At 52.8% G+C, this 22,919-nt stretch overlaps 1 protein-coding gene across 3 annotated transcripts in view; it reads right to left on the bottom strand.

Moving 5' to 3' along the window:
- USP25 (ubiquitin specific peptidase 25) overlaps positions 1 to 21,908 on the bottom strand; it is a 30,753-nt gene extending 8,845 nt beyond the window's left edge. Inside the window, exons 1-20 of one of the 3 annotated variants that reach the window (XM_061559808.1) lie at positions 21,809 to 21,908; positions 14,683 to 14,760; positions 13,747 to 13,870; positions 12,819 to 12,949; positions 12,046 to 12,259; positions 11,534 to 11,620; positions 10,426 to 10,563; positions 9,964 to 10,037; positions 9,445 to 9,521; positions 8,506 to 8,660; positions 8,220 to 8,347; positions 7,425 to 7,520; positions 6,420 to 7,133; positions 5,260 to 6,014; positions 3,974 to 4,044; positions 3,058 to 3,400; positions 2,165 to 2,590; positions 1,514 to 1,650; positions 798 to 884; positions 380 to 475 (exon numbers count right to left, since the gene is read on the bottom strand). In XM_061559808.1, coding sequence (XP_061415792.1) covers positions 380 to 475; positions 798 to 884; positions 1,514 to 1,650; positions 2,165 to 2,590; positions 3,058 to 3,400; positions 3,974 to 4,044; positions 5,260 to 6,014; positions 6,420 to 7,133; positions 7,425 to 7,520; positions 8,220 to 8,347; positions 8,506 to 8,660; positions 9,445 to 9,521; positions 9,964 to 10,037; positions 10,426 to 10,563; positions 11,534 to 11,620; positions 12,046 to 12,259; positions 12,819 to 12,949; positions 13,747 to 13,870; positions 14,683 to 14,711 — 3,882 coding nt within the window. In that variant the 5' untranslated portion in view covers positions 14,712 to 14,760; positions 21,809 to 21,908. The remainder of the gene's footprint in view (positions 1 to 379; positions 476 to 797; positions 885 to 1,513; positions 1,651 to 2,164; positions 2,591 to 3,057; positions 3,401 to 3,973; positions 4,045 to 5,259; positions 6,015 to 6,419; positions 7,134 to 7,424; positions 7,521 to 8,219; positions 8,348 to 8,505; positions 8,661 to 9,444; positions 9,522 to 9,963; positions 10,038 to 10,425; positions 10,564 to 11,533; positions 11,621 to 12,045; positions 12,260 to 12,818; positions 12,950 to 13,746; positions 13,871 to 14,682; positions 14,761 to 21,808) is intronic. The other 2 variants (XM_061559806.1, XM_061559807.1) reach the window with 2 other exon arrangements.
- Positions 21,909 to 22,919: the final 1,011 nt, after the last annotated feature.

Raw genomic sequence — 22,919 nt, 5'->3', positions numbered from 1 at the left:
CGGTGCAATGTGAGAGGAGACCGGAGTATGCGGAGAGAGCTTACCACGGCGTACGAGGAGGGTAAACAAGGTCCGCACAGAAAGATTCAAGTTATCTGCTGGTGTGCTACCATCACAGAATCTTCATTTAATTCTGGAGAAATCCGATGAGCTATGAAGCTCATTGTCATCGATTATTCTGTCCAACTCGCCGTGTATACGCGCATTGTGCCGACCAATAAATACATCGTGTGGACCACACACAAACGCGCGACACACGAAGACCCGGTTCAAGCTTCGAGGGAAGCAGCAACCCTACAAATTAACCCAGGGATGTCGACGCCGTGTCTCCATGGTAACGGCAGCTCTCAGAGCAGCCGGTTACCGCGGCGACAGTTACCTCGATGAGGGTGGCCTCGGGCCCCTGAGCCTCGCGCACGAGCCGGGCTCGAGCGACCGCCATGAGCACGCCTTGCATGGCCGGCGTCAGCATCACCTGCACTCGCACGCACGCACAAACATCCACCGTGTGGTCAGAGACGTGTGGGGCTAGCGACGTGTGGGGCTAGCGATGTGTGGGGCTAGTGATGTCAGCGAGGTCCTGTTAATGCCAGCAGAGCGCATGAATGGGTGCTGTGCACAGCACGAAGCCTGGCCGCCTTTGTCCCCCAGTGGTGATGCTTCATGCACACCGCACGCCAAGTCCCATTTGTCTCAACGCCGTCTGCCTGTGTCCGAGTGTCTCCCTCACCTCCCCGTGCGTCCTATTTATCTCCCGTTCACCTTGCGCGTGTCCCCCGCATCTCCCCCCCCCTCACCTCGTCGTTGTAGCCATGCTCCTCCGCCTGGACGACGATGGTCCCCACGTCCGGGATGGAGACCTCGACGACGCGCTCCACCCTGGGCTGCAGGCACACACGCACACAGGCACACACGCGCACACGCACACACGCACACGGGCACACGGACGAGACGGGCACACGGACACACGAACACACGGGCACACGGACGAGACGGGCGCAGCACAGGGGTCAATCGCTGAAAAGGTGAACGGCGTGCGGTGTCGTGATGCGTCACCGCTGGGCTCCACCACACCGGAATGACGGCGACGGTGATGATAATGAAGAAGGATAACTGCATCTGAGCCGGACCCAAAGAGTGACCGATGTAGAAGTAAGAAAAAGATTGCACGTAGGAGAAGACCTGATGATGCAGGCAGCGATGGGAGAGAAACTGGCACTATTCAGACATATATGTAGGATGAACTTTAACAGGAAAATTAAGTGGTGTGGAAGGAACAGGACAGAGAGGAAGACCTAACAGAGAATGGCCTGATGCAGACATAAGAGATTGGTGTCAGAGAGATATGCACTACTTCAGCATATTGAAACAAGATAGCGAAAAGTTAAATAAATTACGAAATATCGTGATGATGATGATGATGATTAAGAGGACTATAATCACTTGGATGATAATAACGACGACGATGATAATCCCAGAGATGACGACGACGCTGATGATGATAAACACTTGCCTTTTCCGTCGGCGTGTCCGGGCCTACTTTCATGTATTCCTCCGTGCCTGAAGGTGAGGGTGACGGGGCTGGAGTCAATTCACGGCCAGGCAGAGACGCAGATCCGTCCGCCTCACTGCCATGCCTCTGGGTCTCGCCTCCCAGAAAAAAAAAAAAATGATACTGTGACAGGTATAGTGTTGGGGCAATAGCCCTTGTTGAGAGCAATAAAGAATCATGGTTATAATCTGATAGAGCGCCCTCCTGTTCACTGGGATAGCTCAGAGCGCTTTATATCACATCTCATATCAAACATTTGTAAGGGCACCCCCGGTGGCAGCTGTCCCTGTGGGCACGTGGTCACTCAGCACGTAGCCCATGTACACACCACTTCAGCTACGGAGTTAACCGAGGGGAGGGCCCAGGACTGTTTAAAATATTCTCCATCGTTATTGGCCGTGAGCTGGAATCAAACTCGCCGGGTTCGTAGCAGAGTGGCGCTAACCACAACAACACTCCTGCTTCCCACGCGCACAGAAAAACAAAGATCCCCCCATGTTGCCGGAACAGACTGTCAAGGCAAGTGTTTTTAGCGAGCAGCACCTATGAAGGTCGGCCCGCCACGGCCCAACCACGCGCACGCTCACTCTCGCGCACGCGCACGTAACTCACTGATCGATGCGACGTCCGTTGTGCGCCCATCGCGCTCGCGCGTCTCCTCTCGCTCGCCCGCACGCGCCCGTCCGTTCACGTGCTCGCGCGTCGGCTCCGCCTCCTGCTCGAGCGAGTTCGTCTGCGAGTGCTTGTCCGCCCGCTCCTGCTCGCGCGAGGCCCCCTCGCCCTCGCGTGAAGGTGCCGCCGGCGGCGGGCCCGCCCGTGCGGGCGCTTGCTCGTGCCGGCGCTCCTCCTGCTCGTGCTCACGCGGCTCCGCGCGCTGCCCGGGCTCCCGCGTGTCCCCCCCGTCAGGCTCTGCGGGCCGCTCCGGCCCATTGCCCCGCGCCGCCATCTCCGACAGGAAGCGTTGGTTGTCTTTGACGACGAGGTCGCGCAGGGCGGGCGACAGGGAGGAGAGGTCGCCCACGGCCTCGCCCGCCAGCTCTACGTACGCACGCACGCAAACGTATATATTCTAAAACACACATATGACAAGAGCCTCGCGCGAGTGCGTCGAGTTATCATTACGTGCGTGTGCTCGTCTGTGTGAGCGTGCCGGCCTTCATAGGTGCTCGCTAACAGTATTTGCCCCAACAGTCTGTTCAAGCTTTGTGTGTGTGTGCATTTGTGGGGAGCAGTAGTGTAGTGGTTAACGTGCTGGGCTACGAACCCGATGGATCGGATTCGATTCCCACTCATCGGTGACCAATATCTGAAGCGGTCCTGGGGCCTCCCCTATGTCTACTCGTGTAAAAAATCGTCACTTGGGAAACAAAGGAGACTGGGCGTGGGTGTTGAGCACCCACCCCTTCTTGCGAAGCGCCGACCTTCATATGTCGCTATCAGCACTTGCTCCAACAGTTCGGTGAGAGTTATATGGGGGTTCTTTGTCTTTGTGCGTGGTCACGTACCGGTAGTGAATTCGTGCGCATGGGCGTTCACGTACACCAGGCAGTACGCGCTGGCGCTGCGCGCGCCCCCTCCGTACGAGTCGCGCACCAACTCGGCCCAGGAGGCGCGGCTCACGCGCACGTCGTTAAACTTGCGCCAGCAGGAGCCGGAGCCCGAGCTCTCCTCACTCGCACCAACGCTGTTGCTGTTGGAGCTTGCGCTGTTGCCATTGGTGGTGTTGCTGCTGCTGCTGCTGCTGGTGCTGGCGGCGGGCAGACGTGCGTGCTCGCGGACGTACGCCCAGTAGTGTCCCGCCATGGCCTGCCCGTCGTGCACCAGCACGGCGTGCAGCCGGTACGGGAGCTGCGCACGGGTAGGGCGCGGTGCCACAACACACGCGCGCACACACAGGTACAAAGACAACGATCCCCCATATAGCCTTAACAGATTGTCGGGGAAAGTGCTGTTAGCGAGCAGCCTATGAAGGCCGACACGGCACACGATGGGGTGGGTGGCCAGCAAAACAGCGTACTGCCACTCTCTCCCACCGCACGCGCGCACACACGCACACAGATGCAAACAGCAAGAATAACATGGCTGTCGCCATACATCCTTCTCTGTTTACATATTAGTGCTATAGTCACCCGATATCGGCTTCATGTTTAGTTTTGTAATTTGTGCTGTGATCAATCTGCAGGTGATCTAACCAATCCCATTTGCGCTGCAAGGAATTTAATACCTGGCTTTGATTTAACGTTGATTTGTGTTTGCAACTGTTTCTGATTCCTCATGATACAGTGGTTTTGTTTCCGATTTCTTCCTGTAATTTTGTGACCTACATCCATCCCGCAAATGAGACCATCCTGGTGGCCTTGAGTTTCTCCTGGTTAAACAAAATAAATTGACACTCGAGTGCATATGCATGTGTGTGTGTACCTGTCTAAAGGTCTTGTCCGTGTACATTAAGTCGATGGTTCTTTTGATTCGACAGATGCTGTCCTGAAGATCTGGTGAAAAATAAATAGACAGGGACACAGAGACAAAGCGGGGGAGACGGAGGCAGACGGGGAGTGGGCGAGGGAACCAGATAGGACAAAAGACACAAAGGAACAGAGTGGAATATGAGTGCGACAACAAAATTAAACGGAAGGAGAAAGAGAGTAAGTAACCCTTTCCCGTTCCGATGACGTGCGTGTACATAACCAAAACGAAACCGGAAGAAAAATCTCAAAATAAAATATCTCAATCGGTACCGAGACTCCCACAAGGCCATGCGGGAGGGCGTGTGGCACAGTTTGTGGCCAGCTATCATAGAGTGCGATCGTGTCGCTACAGTTCTCTGCGGTGAGGACAATGTCTTTAAAACAACGGGACCCACCCTGCAACTTGCAGACGCCTCGCAACGGGAAAGGGGTTAACACAGAGAGGCAAGAGTAGGAGTCGAGAAGGAAGAGAGAGACATGGAGATGGCTGGGGGGAGAGAGGGGAGGAAAGAGGCGGCTGGGACAAATACATAGCCGGGGTGAGGAAGCAAGGGGATTTAGGAAGATGGAGCGAGCACCAGTGAGCCAAGAAGAAGGGGAGTAAAGACGTCACTCGGCGTGCGCCCCACGGCCGTGCGTGCACGCTCTCCCATGTAGGCCGCGTGCGAAGCGGCGTTCCAAGTGCACGTCTGCATTTAACAGCCTCGGCATAGAGGTGGCCAGGCAGCTCAGGGGGTCAAAGCGCTGAGCCAGTATCGCTGCGTGCCTGGGTTTGAATCCGGGCAGCTGTCTTGTGATTTAAATGGGTTGTTAAGTGCACGTGCTTGCAAGGGTGGGTGCGTGGGGTGGGTGCCTGGGTGGGTGGGAGAGTGCGTGGGTGGGTGCGTGGGTGGGCGCGTGTATGTGCGTGGGCGGGTGCGTGGGTGGATGCATTGGTAAGTGGGTAGTTGTGTGGGTGTGTGTGGGTGTGTGTGAGTGCGTGGGTAGGTGTGTGCGTGCGTGGGTAGTTGTGTGCGTGGGTGGGTAGGTGCATGGGTGGGTGGGTGGGTAAGGGCATGGGTGGGTGGGTGCGTGGGTGGGTGGGTAGGTGTGTGTGTGGGTAGGTGGGTGTGTGTGTGGGTAGGTGGGTGGGTGTGTGGGTGGGTGTGTGGGTGGGTGGGTGTGTGGGTGGGTGTGTGGGTGTGTGGGTGGGTGGGTAGGTGGGTGGGTGCGTGCGTGGGTGCGTGCATGCGCCCTCACCCTGCAGCTCCCTCTGCACCTGGCTGTTCCAGCGGCTCAGCACGGCCCTCATCGTCTCCAGCTCCAGCGCCGTCACCGCCTGTGGCGCCGGGCAACCGTGCCACTCCAGGCGCCCCCCCTCCTGCCGCGCCTCGACCGCCTGCACCCGCTGTACGTCACACTGCTGTGTCGAGCCTTCCTGCTGCTCCTTACACTGCTCCGAGTTCTCCTGCTGAAAGTTTCCTTGCTGTGGGGTACCCTGTTGCACATGCTCCTGCTGCACGTTTCCTCGGTGCTGCTGCTGCTGCGTGTCCTGCGGCAAGCTCACTTGGTTTGCCTCCGGCTGCAGGTCGATACGCTGCTGCGTCTCCGTCTGCCGGTTACTCTCCCCGTGTGCCAACTCCTGCTGCTGCTGCTGCGTGACGTCTTTTTGCTGGCTCCCCTCCTCTTCTCCCTGCTGCACGTTCTCCTGCAGTGTGTCCACCTGCATTGCCTCCTGCTGCAGGCTGCCTTGATGCGGCACACTGGCCTGTTGCGAGTCGGCTGTCCGTTGTTCGGTCCCGGGTGGTGGTGGATCGCCGGTCCGATTTTGCTCGCCGGACTTCTGCTGCGCCGGGACCTCCTGTCGCGACCGAGCGCCGTGGCGTTCTTGCGTGTGGTGCGGTTCGGGTGCTGCGCAAGCCACGGTGGCTGCTGCAGAAGGTGGCTGCGGCTGCGGCTGCTGCCGCTGTTGGTGAACTTCATCATCAGCGACAACGCAGCCCGGAGCAGCTATGCTGAAACGACCAGCATCACCCAGCACCGTCAGCATCTCCATCAGCATCGACGCCGTGCTCATTATCATCACCATCAACGTCATCATCGCAAAGCGTCATTACACTAACGAGCAGCGTCAGCATCGCCATTAAAATCACCGCCATGATCATCATCACCATCAACGTCACCAGCGTCATTACATTATCAAGCACCATCAGCATCTCCATCAACATCACCACCACTATCATCGACATCATCCTCATTACAATAACCAACACCATTACTCACCACCATCACCAATACCAACATCATCGACATGACCATCACCACCAATCAGTATCTCCATCATCACCATCATGCAGTGGGCATTGATGCACTAGTGCGTGTGTGTGTGTGTAAATGTGTGGGTGTGTGAGCGACATCACCTCTCGCTCTCGGATAAATCGCCGTTGATATCCAGCGCCTCTGCCTTCGACTGTTTCGATGACTCATCAGGAGGGGGTAGAGCCACTCCCAGTTCGGCGACCCCATTAATCAACACGGGGCCGGTGTCATCCACTAACAAGGCCCGGTCGGCCGGTGACTTCACAACACTGGGCGGAGCAACGTGATTGGTCGAGGCTATGTGAATGGGCAAGACCGCAGGAGATGGAGCTGTGTGATTCATTGATGGCGTGGGGGTGGGAGTGGTCGCACAAGATGGCGCAACGTGATTGGTTAAAGGTACAGGTATAGGTAAGGAGGTAGGAGATGAAACAATACGATTGGTTGACTGCATAGGAGTGGGCGGCACAGTGGAAGACGGATCACTGTGATTAGTTGAAAGTACAGGGAGAGGCGAAGCTGCGGGAGATGAAACAACGTGATTGGTTGATGGTATTGCAGTGGACTCGGCAATGGGAAACAGAGCGATGTTATTGGTCGAGACTACTTGAGAGGATGAGACGGTGGGAGATGTAGTGACGTGATTGGTCGAGAGCGTGCAAGGTGGCTTAGCAGCGGACGATGAACCCTTGTGATTGGCTAAGGATATAGGAGGGAGCAAGACAGTAGCAGGAGGTGTGGATGCAAACTGCAGGGCGCAGGAGAGGATATCAACCAACGGGTACCTCTGAGGACCGGACCCATAGCTCTGATATCTGGACACCCACGGAAACACAGAGACACGGGGGGACAAAGACGAACAAAAACAAGGGAATGTGAGACACATTACAACAATGAGACAAGAATGCACATCAAGTCACTGGGAATGTATGTGTGTGCATATATGACCATTACAAAACACCTGTGTTTGGCCCGATTCCAACTGCTATTGATACGTGGCCATGAAGCTGTGGTGCCACCCAGCAGGGCAGCGTGGGCGAGCAGAAGAGGAACAGTAATCAGCCAATAAATGCTAAATGGGGAGAAGTGTGGGGTGAGGCTGTTACCGTGCTAGGGTTTGCTGGAGGTGGCTCTGCTGCTCGCTCAAGCGCCGGATCTCATCCCTCTTGATCCTTGTCACCTCCTTGTTACTCTCCATGTACCTACATCATCATCACCATCACTACCATCGTCACCATACCCTACATTATCAACATCGCCACCATCAATACCAGCACCATCTCCCATTATAACCATGCCCGACATCATCATCAACATCACCACCCCCCGATTGTCAACAAACGGAACATCAACACCAACGCACAGTCACCATCAACACCATCACGGACCACCCATTGTCGACATCCTACAACTTCAAACATCACCGCAACGGTTACCATCAGTATCAACACCACCGTGATTAACAACGTGGTGTGTGATGAGGCATCGGTGAAACCCAGCGTGGATGTGGGTAGGTGGGCATTGCCGTGTTTGTAGACATGGATAAGTGCGCACGTGTTGATGTGTACTGATCGTTGTCTGTTGTTGGTGGGCAAGAGTATGTGTTAAGATGTATGTTAGGGTGTGTGGTGATAGCTGTGTTAGGCTGCTTCTTGGTGAGCCTGCGGTAGGGTGTGTGTGTGTGTGTGTTTGTCAACAGAGAGCGGTAGTGCAGTGGTTTGTGTGCTACACTGCGCAACCTGGTGAGACTCCGGGTAAGGGTGTGTGTTGGCTGGTGTGTGTCAGGACTCGGTGCGAGTCAGTACTTAGTGTGCAAGTATATGGCCTAGCAATGCGCTGTGTGTTACGCTCAGTGCTCCGAGTCGGAGCTCGCGTGTCTGTGCTTCTTCGTGTGTTGCTACCGGTCCATGTAGATGGTGTCGGGGAACTCGAGTCGGGAGTGGATTTTCTCCGGGCGTCCAACCTCCGTGTTGAAGCGAAATCGAGACAACTCGAGTGTGAGCACAGGGGGCAGCTCCGAGAACCACAGCTACACACGCAGAGATCGCAGTCACACGGAGATCACGGTCGCACAGAGACCACGGACACACGGAGTACCACCAAACACCATCACACGCTTCCCCACCACGTGGGTACCATCACACGTCACCGTCATCACATGGGAACCAACAGACACGATGCCAGTACCTCTTGCCCAGAGGAGGCGCAAGCAGGCGGCTGCTGCTGCTGCTGCTCGATGTCGCCAGCCATGGTGGCATGCTCCAGGCACTCGTGGAGGTCGTGGAACCCCGACACACGCACGGGCAGCGGTCCGAAGCCCTCGAGCACCGCAAACCGCTTCCCTAAACACACAAACACACGGATAAAGATCGCCCCCTCCCCCATATAAATATTTTTTAACCTTTAACAGTTTTGGAGCAATTGCTTTTCAGGAGCACCTATGAAGGCCAGCACGGCACACAAGGGGGTGGGTGGCCAGCACCACGCCCGCCCGCCCGCCCGCCTTTGTCTCCCAGGAACCAGGTAATGATTTGAGGCTGAGTCGACCTAGGGGAGGCCCAGGACCGGTTCAAATAATTGTCACTGGTGTTGGCCGTGAGCGGGAATCGAACTCTGTTCGCCGGATTCGTAGCGCAGTGCACTAACCGCTACACTACCGCTCCCAAACATACATACATACATACAAACACACACTCACACACGCACAAACAGGCATGGGCACACAGACAGGTATAGGTATAACCAGACAGGTATAGCCACACAGGTACACACAGGAAGGCGCACACATGCAGGAATGGGCACGGTCGCACACGAAAACACGCAGGTGAAACTATCAGGGTAGGGTCGGGGGTTGGGGCAATGATAAGGTAAGAATAGATGTTGGGTTCGAGGTCGGGTTCGTGATAAAGTTACAAGGATATCATGACTGAGGATGAGCTGTAGCGTGAGAGGCAAAGCAGGAAGGATCGGAATGGGTGTTGAGTTATTGGTAGGCTAGGGTTGGGGGTTAGTGGTGGCAAGGTTAACAATAGGTGTCTGGTGAGGGGATAAGGGCTGTGTTCTGGGTTAAGATTAGGCGTAGGTGCGGGGTACAAGTTGGGTTTGGGGCGGGGGAGGGTGCCGGACCCTGATTGGTGCCGATGGAGCGCGCTCGGCCATAGAAGAGGTCGACCATGGGGTTGACGGTCTTCAGAGAGTCGTCCCTACAGCAGCCGGGCAGCACACAGAGCCACAGCGTCACTCACGGCAGCAGGACAGCCTCTGCGCGTGTTCCCACGTGCGCGCAACCATCTGTGTGCGTGGAGCACCACTTGAACGTATCCTCGTGCGCGCGCCCGCCGGGTGCTTAAATAATTTTACGCAATTATACAATCGTGGTGTGTGTGTGTGTGTTTGTCTACTGGTATGTGTATACATGTCAGTCAGTCAACCCATGGCACCTGGGTATGTCCCATGACCTCCTGCCAGCAGTGAGCATTTTGGACACTTGACGTGGCCTCAAAGTGCACAAGCACCATGGTGACGTAACAGTCATTTAGTGGCAAACGGCGGTTGTTGTAGTTAAGTTGATAGCTTTGTGTGTGTGTGTGTACTCGCCTGCGTGCAACCTTGTGTGTGCATGTGTCCTCACGTGTGCCTCTGTACCTGCTTTCTTCAGCCGAGATCCTAAAGGCATCCTCAAGCCAGTCGAGCAGCTTGTGGGTGAACTCGCTGACATCCTGAGGACAAGAAAACGAGACACACGCAAACACAGGGACACTTAAGGGCACAGAGAAAACATAATAATTGGACTTGGGACACAGAAACAAGAAGACGCAGAAATAATGGGCGGCAAAAGATAGAAAAAGGGACCCATGGAGATTTGGAAAGACAAGGAGGCCCAGTCTCCTGGCTCCGTGTCTCAGACATTAGCCTTGAGACCACGTATCCTGGATCCGTGTCTCAGACATTAGCCTTGAGACCACATCTCCTGGCAACGTGTCTCAGACATTAGCTTTGAGACCACGTCTCCTGGCTCCGTGTCTCAGACATTAGCCTTGAGACCACGCCTCCTGGATCTGAATCTCGGACTCGGGTCCCCTCCCTCGACTCTTCCTGGGGGTGCACCTGCTGGGTGTCCGCGCCCCGGAAGGCCCCCTTGAGGATGTGGACGGCGGGGGAGGGATCGACGAAGCCTCGCACGGAGCCGACCATGAGGGCGAAGAGCACGCGCAGCTCCCGCATGAAGCACAGGCCCACGCGCTCCTGTGAGGAACACGCCGGGGGGACACGCGGGGGACACGTGAGTACACTTGGGGACAAGGATATGGCCCCACGCACTCCTGTGAGGAACATGCCGGGGGGACACGCGGGGGACACGTGAGTACACTTGGGGACACGAGGACATGGCCCCACGCGCTCCTGTGGGGGACACGCCGGGGGAAACGTGCGTACACGTGGGGACGTGAGGACACAGCCCCACGCGCTTCTGTTGGGTATATGCTGAGAGACACGGGGACAAGCAAAGAGACACGTGGTGGTGGAGGAGGGGCGGCTACACCTGGGAACAAGAGGAGATACACACCTATCGCAGGATATGACAAAAATTATGAATGTTTATGTATTTAAGTGTCTGAGTGTATGTGACAGTGGAGAGCACAGGTGGTACATCTGCCAATCAGTGAGTGTGTTAGTGATTGCGTAATCTAGTGCGGAGACATGCGTTGTCCAAGTGGGGGGTTCTTTATCAGTGTGTAAATGGGAGTGTAGAAGTGCAAGTATGTATGCATGCAAAGAGTGTCGCAGCTATTGTGTAAGCGAGTGAATAAGCGAATGTGCGAGTGTGTACGCGGGTATTATTATGCTTGTTAAGCCAGGAAACCCTCAGCGAGTCTCAAGACTCTTTGTGAAGAGGGTCCTGCCGATATTTTTGTTTGCAGAAGTGGGGGGTGATGGTGCCGCTGGGTGTTTGGCCAACAACAAGTTAGTTTGTACGGTTTGATTTCGGCATCGGGAGGGAAATGGAGAACCTGGATAAAACCCATGCAGGACAGGGGGGGGGGGGACACACAATGTAAACTACACACAAAGAGGCACCCCAGTCAGGAATCGAACCCAGGCTCGTTTATCCGTGAGGGACAAGCCTTACCGCTGCGTCACCCTGGCCCCCGTTTGCAGCGAATGTGTGCGTGCGTGTGTGCGTGCATGTGTGCGTGCGTGTGAGCGTGAGACTTGCATTTTCTGACTGCGGGTTCTGGAGCCGAGAGTCTGGGAGGGTGAATCCGAGGATGAGGCGTCGGAACCCAGGCAGGTTGAACAGAGACTGGGGACACGGGGACATCAGCGTCGCAGGTTCAGTGTGCCAACAGCTACGCCGCGACAGCGTTACAACTTCATTATTTGTCATGGCACAGCTCATGAACACAAATAACAAAGATCCCTCATGTAGCCTTTAACAGACTGTTGGGGCAACAGCTGTTAGCCTATAAAAGCCGGTACACGGCACATGAGGGGGTGGGTGGCCAACAGCATGCCTGGTCCGCCTCTGCTGATAATGTTTTACACACCGCATCAGGTACTCATTTAATGTCGCGTCAACCTCGGGAAGGCCTAGGACCGGTTCATATATTCGCCACTGTTATTAATTGCGAGCGGAATTCTAACTCGGGATACCGGCTTCGTAACGCGGTGCAGTGCCAACCGCTGCGCCACGGCTCTGCACGTGAACACACGCGCGCGCGAGCTCACCTGCACGACGGCGCTGAACCAGCAGGTGTTGCCCACGTTCTTGAGCCCAACAGGAGCCCCCGGCGTGCGCACGGCCGACACGGCCACGTCCCCCTCCACTGCGCCGCCGCTGGCACCATCGCCCTCTCGCGGGCACGAGCAAGCGCACGGGGAGTCGCGCTTGCGCTTCACTCCTCCGGGGCCCGATGCCTCCGCCAGGCTCTCCTCCAGCACCCTGCGCCCACCACCGCCGCAACGGCGCCACCATTGGTCAACGGGTCACGGTGCCGCCACGATCTTCACCGTCGCCGCGAATTCGGGTACGATTGTGGGAGATGTCACATCTGAGCGCCGAGGACGTTCCCATCGTCCGTGTTGTCACGGACCGGAAGACATCGGTTTGCGGCACCCAGGACGCGTAGGTCCTGTTTCGCCTCCCATTAGCACGCGCGTGGCTGCGTACGGTGCGCAAGAAGTTCAAGTTCGAAGTTCAGCAAGTGCACGCTTGTCTGCTGTGCAAGCGCCGGACACGGTGCCCGTGGGGTTAATGGAGCACGCGAGGGCGCGGGACGGAAGCGCGCGCTGTTACGTCCGGGTTGGAGGATCAGCCGTGCGGCTCGTGGCCCCAGGAGGCCGTATTTTGCCATTGCTGCTCAAATGGCGCCAGCGTCTCCCCCTGCAAAATACGGTGGCACGGTGCTCGTTGCCATTGCGTTTTTTTTTCCCTCCTCAAGCCGGCGGTGGAAATTCCAAATGCCCCCGAGGCAGGATGAATGCGGTGAAAGGTGCCGCACCGGCTGATGTCCTGCTCCTCGGTGGTGAGATCGGCCCTGACGGCGCGCTCGCTCGTCTCCTGCAGGCTCAGGGCGATGGCGCGCTGCAGGTCATCCTTGTCGTCGCCCGTGAGGTCAATCACGCCTGCTTGCTCGCCCGCACACGCACACACGTCTACACTTATACACACACACTTGTACATATGAGACAATGATCCCCTGTATAGCCTCAACAGACTTTTGGGGCAAGTGCTATCGGCGAGCACCTATGAAGGCCAGCACAGCACACGACGGGGTGGTGTGCCGAGCATCACACCCAGTCGCCTTTGTCTCCCCAGTGGTGATGCTTGCACATCTCACCAGGTACTCATTTAAGGCTGACACAACATAGGGGAGGGTTGTTGACACATAACCCGGAAGACGATAAACTACAATCATTCTCAGCTACTCAAGGCTCAGATGCACACTTACAGACAGCTTACGGCACATGCATCATGGAAAGCAACTCTCGGCCTAATCTGGGCACGTGGGCAGCCTCCCATTGCATCTGTTCCAAATCAAGAACACATTGGTAAAAAGCCATAGAATCCTGCACCATTAACAGCAATTGCAATGGCACACATTATCATAACATTAATGCAATGTTTGTCTGAAGTATATTTGTATTGTGCCGTTTGGCTCATTCTACATGAAGAAGTGTTTTGGCTGCGATAGGAAATTGGCGCATTCAAACCCAAGCATGTGGGAGGAAAACACTCAAATGTCCACACAGGCGGGATCAGAAACCCACTTCCTGTACTGCCATCTCCTGCCCATCTCACAGCACAGCCGGTTAGGGAGTTTCATCAATATGCACGACTCACCAGCCTTTGTGCTTTGAAACAATGGATTATACGAGTGTGCAGTCACGCCTGTAAACACACCTAACCAGATGAAATGCCATACTCACTGCTGCTCTGCGATTGGCCGGGGAGCGAGCGATGCGATTGGCTGGATGAGAGTGCGCAGCCCGCGTTTTGATTGGGCGTCTCCGTGAGCAACGCGACGGCCTGGGACACATCCCCCTGCGCAGCCTGGACATGTACACACACGTACAGTTCACATGAACATAAAACAAAAGATCCGCCCATATAGCCTTCACAGACTGCTGAGGCAAGTGCGGTTAGCGAGCCCCCTATGAAGGCCAGTACACACACATGCACACATACACGAGAGCACACATACACACACGTGTACAAGCACGCTCGTACACAAACACACACACATACACGCTTGTACAAACACACATGCACACACATGCACGTGCCTACACGCACAAAATCACGCATGCTTACAATTAAAAGCAAGTACACAAAGCAATGATTTAGCCACATATGAGTGGCGTGTAGGGGCGAGTGCTGTTCGCGTACACTTATAAAGGCCAGCACACAGGCAACACATCGCCCAGCCACATTTGTCTCCTTCGTGCCGACGTTCATTCAACACTGATTTAAGTGATACCATAGAAGGAAGACCGTTTTGCTTCATTGTGTGTTGTTGTTGTTAAAAAGAGACAATTAGGGTGCTGTTGTTGATGATGGTGTGGGCAGTAGGAGGAAGAGGTGATGGCGATGTTGTGGGAGGGAGGGAGGAGAGGTGATGGCGATGTTGTGGGAGGGAGGGAGGGAGGGAGGAGGAAGAGGTGATGGCGATGTTGTGGGAGGGAGGGAGGGAGGAGGAAGAGGTGATGGCGATGTTGTGGGAGGGAGGGAGGAGGAAGAGGTGATGGCGATGTTGTGGGAGGGAGGGAGGGAGGGAGGAGGAAGAGGTGATGGCGATGTTGTGGGAGGGAGGGAGGGAGGAGGAAGAGGTGACGGTAATGCTATTGATGTCGGCGATGGATCACCTGCAGCGCTTGCTGTAAAGCGATGACATCACTGTTGCCCGTGATCTCTCTCAGCTGATTCAGGATGATCTGATTATTCTGCAATACAAACCACACACACACACCACGTCACAAAGACAAAGGTCCCCGGTATAGCTATACACAGACTTTGTGAGAAGTGCTATTCGCGAGAACCTATGAAGGCCGGTATGGCACGAAGGGGGGTCGGGGTGGCCAGTACCACGCCTGCCCGCCTGCCTTTGCTTCCCCGGTGATGACGTTTTGCACACCGCATCAGATCCTCATTTAAGGTCGAGTCGACCTAGGGAAGGCCCAGGACGGCTTCATATATTCGCCACCTTTATTGACCACTCGGGCCTCGCGGTTCGTAGCGCAACGCGCGAACCGCTACACAACCGGTCTCCACGCACACCACGTCAAACGCACACCAACCACAGCACACCACACCACACCGCACATGTTACGCCCAGCAGTAGCGCTTTCTCCGCTTGTTGCAGAGGTCCATGGTTCCAATCCTGCTGCCGCCCTAATTAACACTGCAGGTGTAATTGACCGGAAGAATACGTGCCGTCTGCTTCAAAGTGGACGTTAAAAAGTTCCTGTGACGTCATTTGCAAGAGTGGGCCCATTGTGTGTTGGCATCATTGTCCGAATTTTAAAAAAACTACCTGCACATTTCTCAATTTTAATTAGACCTAGTAACCATTGATCCTGACTGTGAACACTTGGCAAGACCATCAGGCCATGAGACTCAGTGCGGCTTTCCTGGGAAAAACAATACTACTACTAATATTTCAAAACAATGGATTCAATCTTGTGTTGAGACTAAACCAGGTTCTCATGAGCGGTGTGTTCACCGCTCTCAGCCTGGTCACCATTGACTGTACAGCAATTTGGTCAGGCCCAGCACCTGAAAGCCTATTTGGCAAATAACCACAGATTAAATAACTTTCTCATCATGATGCGAGCAATGGGATAGTACGGAGTAACCAGAAAATAATTCGGCGACATATAGTATATAAGACCCACACCTTGGTGATAAGGCTGACAATTTAAACTAGTCTGGTGCTTATTTTACTTCGCAAATACTGCCAGAACACATTGGTTGGGAAGGCCTTGTGGTTGAAAGACCTAAATGTTTTACGGCACAGAGAGAGACCATTCTCTGTTATTAAACTACAGTACCACGTTGGTGTGCCTAAAGACACCGGGAAGGACAGAGACACAGCGGGGGGGGGGGGGGGGGTGGGGAGCTCCAGACAGTGGGGCTGCCAGAGGAGAAGAAGCGATCGCTCCATTGAGCACATGTTGACTGGGGCCTTCGTGGCTGGAGCAGAGGGCACGGGGAGGGGAGCAGAGTGAGATGGGACGAAAGAAACAGGCGGGAGCTATTAATTCACGGGCAACCCTCAACTCACTCAGCAATGGAAACCAAACACCAAAAGGAAACTTAACAAGGCAGCTGTTCAAGCCGGTGTAGAACGCATCTCTCCTAAAACACATACGAATATCCATAGAGTGCCTCAATGTGGTCATTTCAGTCTGGGTGTTCCCACTGAAGCTTAGGATTAATACTCAGCTTAGGCAACTCATGGTAACTGCCAGTTCTTATATTTGTGTTGTATTTTTTCACGATGTTATTCCCAGCGCGCTCTCGGCGTTATGTCACGAGACACAGAAACCATTTGGGAACCTCACGGTAGCGCAATGCCATGTGCCCAAGAATGGCTGCACAAGAGATCTTCACAGAACCGCAAGAAATCTTCACAGAACCACAGTTATCTCTCTATTAACCGTGGGCGGATTATCCGGTTTATTTTATTTTAAAACTATAATTATTACTGAAGCGGTTATGTTCCAGTAGGTACGGGCACACACCGCCATGCTTGTCAGCAGTGTAAAATTACATATTATTAGCAGACGCAATTGTTCACAACTTAAAAAGTACTTCATGCGGATATTTTAAACAGTTTATTAATTTTTAGCTTTGTGGTAGCAAATCACATTCACAAAATGTCTATAAGTGCTTGTGTAAGAGAGGAATTTGTTTAAGATAGCACATAAGATAAAATATACTGGGAGAAGCCTTCTAATGTCACTGTACATATTTAGGCGTCATTAAATGCCTTTGGTTCTTCATAGAGGAAGTATTTATAGCTAGGCAGCCCTAATGAGCTGCTGACTCTATATATATAGCACATACATGACGGTGACGGCAGTAATAGCTCCTTGCAACTAAAACAAAAAAAGCCAAAATGTTAGAGACTATTACAATCAAGCGCAACAAAAAGCCACATTCAAATAAATGCTCTCTACCCATCTCCCCTGGTCTCTTACTCCCTGCTCATCTCTATCCTTGCCCTACCTCTTCATCTCCTTTCCTCTCAACCATCCCACATTCTCCATGACCGCGCTTTAGGGCTGTATAAAGTAATTGTATACTGTATATATAAAGTTTGTTAATTTTTAAATACCATTACTAATTTTTGCAGAGGCTCTCTTCATGAAAAGAACAAGAGTGATTTTAGCTCAGAGGCCTGGGTAAGGGAGGCACCCCAGGTCCTTGCCAATAATCGTTCGTGGGCATATCTTACACAGCCACCAAGTGCTCCATGCAAGCACTCAAATGAGAGAGAGGTTACCAAATGAAGCCCTCTGGGATGAACTCAATTGTATGAATGGGTAAAATGTTTAAAGTGTACAATTGTAGGCCAGCCATGCGTTACTGCGAGGGGTGATTCGTCGATTTATAAAATCGACTTCAAAAGTTCACGATGCTTGCATCGAATCCCGTGTGTAAGAATCAATGTTCTTGATTCGTATAAATGTTGTACGTAATGGGTTCAAGTGACCCACCGCAGTCGCTAGACGCTGCTACACTTAGCGCAGTGTTAAAAAAGAAAATTGATCGTCAAATTGAATTATGACCCCGAATTCCATGAAATGCTTCAATTCATCAAACTGTGAGACAGTTGAATCATTAAAACGCCTAGCGACCGGACTGAGACCACCAAACACAGTCCACACGAGAGCTGCGTTATTCTCATTACCAGGCAAGAGTCCAGGAATCAAACTCAGGGCATCAGCAGCGCGGACCCAGCAATTACGAAGCAGCTGAGATATCCTGCTGCTTCTGTGATCGCTGTATAAATATAGCACCGTTATCACGGGAGACACACACTCAAAAACACCCACATTCATTATACACACTCAACTCCTGCATTCACTCCAACCCACACACGACATACACGAATTAACACTTGTGTACATTTAACATCGGGATTCTCCATTAACATTTATTAACTGTGGGGACAAAAGATACAAGCAATTATACAGGGCGGTGTTTGCGGCCAACAAACGCACGCTGCCTCTGATGTATCCTCTGTAAAGATGTCCACTCACTGCACTACATACTCACTGAATGCTGAATTGATTCTGGAGAGGTCCAGGACAGCTTCATTCATATGCCACTTTCCACTCATGTTGTTTATTGTAAGGTATTGAACCCAGCTCTCTGAGATTTTAGCTTAGTGTGCCAACAACTACAAAGCCACTCGCCACACGCACAGACTCATAAACTCAGAATCGCTCTCACTTAATGACCAAACACACACATTGGATAAGCATGTGCAGTCACGTATCTATATCGCTCGTAGACTCTACACACACAATCTCACACACACATATAACCACATGCTTACTCACACAGCAAACAGACAAAGGTCTCCCCGACAGCCTTCAACAGAATTTTGGGGCAAGTGCTGTTAGGGAGCACCTATCAAGGCCAACACAGCACACGAGGGGGTGAGTGGCCAACACCACGCCTGGTCGTCTTTGTTTCGCCAAGTGTTGATGTTTTTACACTGCACCAGGTACTCATTTACGGCTGAGTCGACCTAGGGGAGGCCCAGGATCAGTTAAAATATTCAGCACTGATGTTGGCCATGAAAGGGGAGAGAACGCGTGTCGCTGGGTTGGTGGCACAACAATCTAACCCACCGCGCTACCGCTCCCCACAACACACATACATATCAGTTGGACAAGCATGTACCATCACGGGCGTACGGATACTCAGTCACACAATCTGCACACTCACACACAACCACACACATATACACACACATGCTTACTCACGCACATACATACACACACATGAAAACGGACACTCACACACATTCCATACTCATGCACACTTGTCACAGTGCTAATAATAGTGCGGGGCTGTAAGTGACCCCGCACACCCGCACGTCACTCATCAGGGCCACACGTGTAGCTCAGAGAGAGGACAGAAAACAAGTGGTGAAGGGGACAGAGGGTGCAAGGTAAAGATTGGGATACTAAGGAGAAAAGGGAAGTAAGACACAGGAGTGAGGAGTGAGGAGAGAGGGAGAGATGGAAAGACAGAGAAACAGGGGAGGACAGGGAATTGGCAATCGGGTGAAACAGGAATTGGGATGGAGAGGACTTTAACGATAATGGTAGAGAAATAGATATGAAGTGGAGACTGATAGCGGGAGAATGGGATTGAGAGCGAGACAGGGTGAGTGAGGAGAAAGCAGATTAAATCAGACGACCAACAACATAAAGACAAGCACAACTCAAAATCAAAACATAAAATAAGTAATTCCCTTACCTTCCAATTACAAACTACATATATAATCCCAACTGGAAAACCAAACTCAAATGAAAGAGGCCACCGATTGTCTTAAGGATGGCTCATAATGGCCATGTCTGGGCACAAAGCCAGCGACACTGAGATTCTGCTCTGAATACTTGGGCTCCCATCCAGGACGGAGCCAGGTTGTTGTGAGCAGTAAGTGTAATGGTCTGAGTGCAGTCACTGATGACTGCACAAAAGAGACCATCCTATAAATTTGATTTGACACTTAATTTGGTTGAGCCTAGCTCTGGACATATCCTGCAGTGGATAGAAATGGGGTAAACCACTCAATCGTCTGCACCATTCTGGAGACTCTGAGATAGGGCAATGGAGGATAATGAGGCCTTTTGGGTCATCCTATATTGAGGAATGCGTTTGTCCATTACATTTTAAGAACGACCTATATCTAAGATTTTCAGCTGACAATTTGCAAATCATAAATTTCAATAAAATATTTCACTTTTTGTTGTTGTTTCAATACCAGATACTAAAGAATTCATCAGCTGAATTCTATCATCATTTCCATCTAACTGGGATCTCATACGGTACTCAGCAAAGTTTCGTGACGATATTTTTTCGGGATAAATGCAGTCAGTTAATCGGCAAATTGTGTGCCCAAACCAGTGTGGACATCGCGAACTCGTGTGGTGGTGACATGTTCAAATGCAGACTCACGCGTGCTCATTAAAAGGTTCGTGAACGTGGCATTATTCCTCAAACTCCAGACATGTTGATGCAAAGGGTGCTTGCCTAAGCGCCTACGTGTTACTCACTCATGATATCCGTACACAGAAGCACTAAATACACAACACACGCACATGACCCACATTTATGCGGATACCTCATCTCGCTTGCGAGGCTGCATGACAAGTGAATTTTAGAGAACACTTGTTCAGGCATGCATTCAGCAGGTCAGACAGACCACCTTTGCGGCGTAATTGTTGATGTAAACACACCACAAGAGGCTCTCATTGAAGGCTGGACCTACCTAAGCGAGGCTCAGACCAGGTTCAGATTCAAATTAAAACTGGGTGCTGCGTGTGGCCAAATCATGAAATATCATGCAACCCAAGCATTGATCTACGTACATGCATTTACATATGGTAACGCCTCAATTATATATAAATCTACAAACTACATTTACGTAAATAGACATCTATATGAAATATTCATACAGTATGGAATCTGTATGAAGTATACATACATATATCCACACAAACGACTGAAAGTGTAATGACATGTATACACACATTTTCCAGATACGTATTCACAATATATAGTACAGTATCTACAAATGTAGATATTTACCTTACAGTCGGATTCCACCTATTTAACCTTTTACGTGCTCTGAAGGGCCAGTGCCCAAACCGTCGCCTATTATTTACTTTTACGGGAGTGTTATTGACGAACGTGTGAAAGTTTTATTTTGTTAGCCTTTTCAATCGGAAGAGTACGTGTTTACACACTCTAATATATGCACACAAACAACATCAACATTACACATACTCATGGACGCCCATTCTCACATATCAAGTCACAAAATAATTGACTTGCAGATGAATACGTCCAAAGGAATTGACTCGCACAAACGTACACATTCACGACTCGCTAGCAACCACTCGCACATAACCACTCTTTACCACCCACACGCCAGAATACGTGCTCATTGTCACACACACTTTAAAACCACACACACTGGCATCCACACACTTGCTATACACATACATCCACAAACCCACATCATCATACACATACACGCCTGTGACCCATATACCCACACACTCGTATCCGCTCACCCAATCACCTGTACAACTCACTCCCCCCACCGAGCACACGCCAAACACACTCACTCAACTACGCACTTACAAAACACAGTACACATTCACTCATACGCACGTACACACACACACAACCGTACTCGGCCACTTAAACCCGCGCTCGTTAATGCATACAATGTACTTACACCCTCGCTGGAACAACACGCACACACACACCCTAACTCACACACGCATGCACGCTCGCACACGTAAACACACGCGCACTCTCGCTCGCCTCCACCCCGCGTCAGTGATCTCCACGCTCACTAACTTCACCAGCACCTCTTCAACCTCTTTGCCGCTGCTGCTGCTGCTACTGCGCAGGGATTGACAACACAAACACCTGCAAACCCACCCAAAGCTGTACAACACCAACAACTTCCGACAGCAGCAACAACAACAAGCGACGGGCTATGCGATGTCGCGGGGGCCCGTAGTAAAGGCGCCCTCGACTAGTTTCCTCTGCGGGAATCCCCCCCGCCATCCAGGCAGGCTGCGCGCACTAGGCCGCACCGTTGGCGCCCCACAGAAAGTCACTTCCACGGCGGCCCACGAGATGCAGGAGCGCGTCCGAGTCGGCACCGCGCGGGGAGGGAGAGATCCCGCGTCGGGGCTCGAGGAGTGAGGGGGAGAGGCAAGCCGCGCTCACCCTGGAAGGGATCTCCGCCGTCTCCCTGTGCTCCACAGTCATGACCGTCCACTGCGACCTGTCCGCCATGCGACGGGGGGGGGCAGGGGGTGGGGGGCGGTGAAGACGGCGTGACGTCAGCGCGTAAGGCGCGTGACGTCAGCGCGTAAGGCGCGTGACGTCAGCGCGTAAGGCGCGTGACGTCAGTGCGTAAGGCGCGTGACGCAGCCGCGTCGCACGTCGTGACGCAGACACGTCGCAAGGTGAATTCTGGTGATGTCACGCGCCCGCCGTGATCGCCGGGCGCGTCACGTCGAAGACGGCGTGACGTCAGAAAACGCGCACGCGCAACAACGACATGACGTCAACAACGACGTGACGTCGGTGACAGGATGATGACACAAAAACCCTCGACACGTTCGTCAATGGCAGTGGCTTCAAATGTAAATAGAGCGACGTTTCGGGGAAAGGAGCCGTTGCTCGAAACGTCGTCTGTCACGAACCTGTCAACCTCTTATCGGTGCCCTACTTTGTTAAAGACCAATTCAGATCTTCGGGGCCGTCCATTGAGTACGTACGCATGGAGGGGGTAACCCACGTGCGTACGCATCGGAAACGGGGGGGGGGGGGGTGAAGCCTCGATAATGACATTGTGTAACAAAAAAATCGTTCCTGGGTAGTAAGTGTTATTTCCTAATTGCTTATGCTTCAAAAGTACAGAAAATGGTTATACTGGTAGGAACCACCTGGTTCCACCAGTCCACAGGGATTATTGTGTCCGTCCATCGTGCAGGGAGGGGCTGGGTGGGGAGGGAGGGGCTGGGTGGGGAGGGGAGGGTGGGGCTGGTGGGGAGGGTGGGGGGTGGGGCTGGGTGGGGAGGGGCTGGTCACCCCGTGGTGCCCTTATAAAACTCAACGTTTAACCTACTCACGCCGGCTTGTGCCCGCCCTCACAGTCGGGCATATTTGCGGAATACACCACGCCGCCGTTGACCCTGGCCATTGACCGAGCAACCCAACGTTCCTACCAGCTCCCTCCGCAGGAATGTATTTATTCCCCACAAACTGTGTTTTTGTGACCAGGACAGTGATATTTTGAAATGTACCAATTTTCAATGAGAACGTGTGCATT

Source organism: Lethenteron reissneri, chromosome 26 (genome assembly GCF_015708825.2).
Source record: "Lethenteron reissneri isolate LAM-NWPU_2019-01 chromosome 26, ASM1570882v1, whole genome shotgun sequence".
Taxonomy (NCBI): Eukaryota; Metazoa; Chordata; class Hyperoartia; order Petromyzontiformes; family Petromyzontidae; genus Lethenteron; species Lethenteron reissneri.
This window is presented reverse-complemented; position numbering and strand designations above follow the sequence as displayed.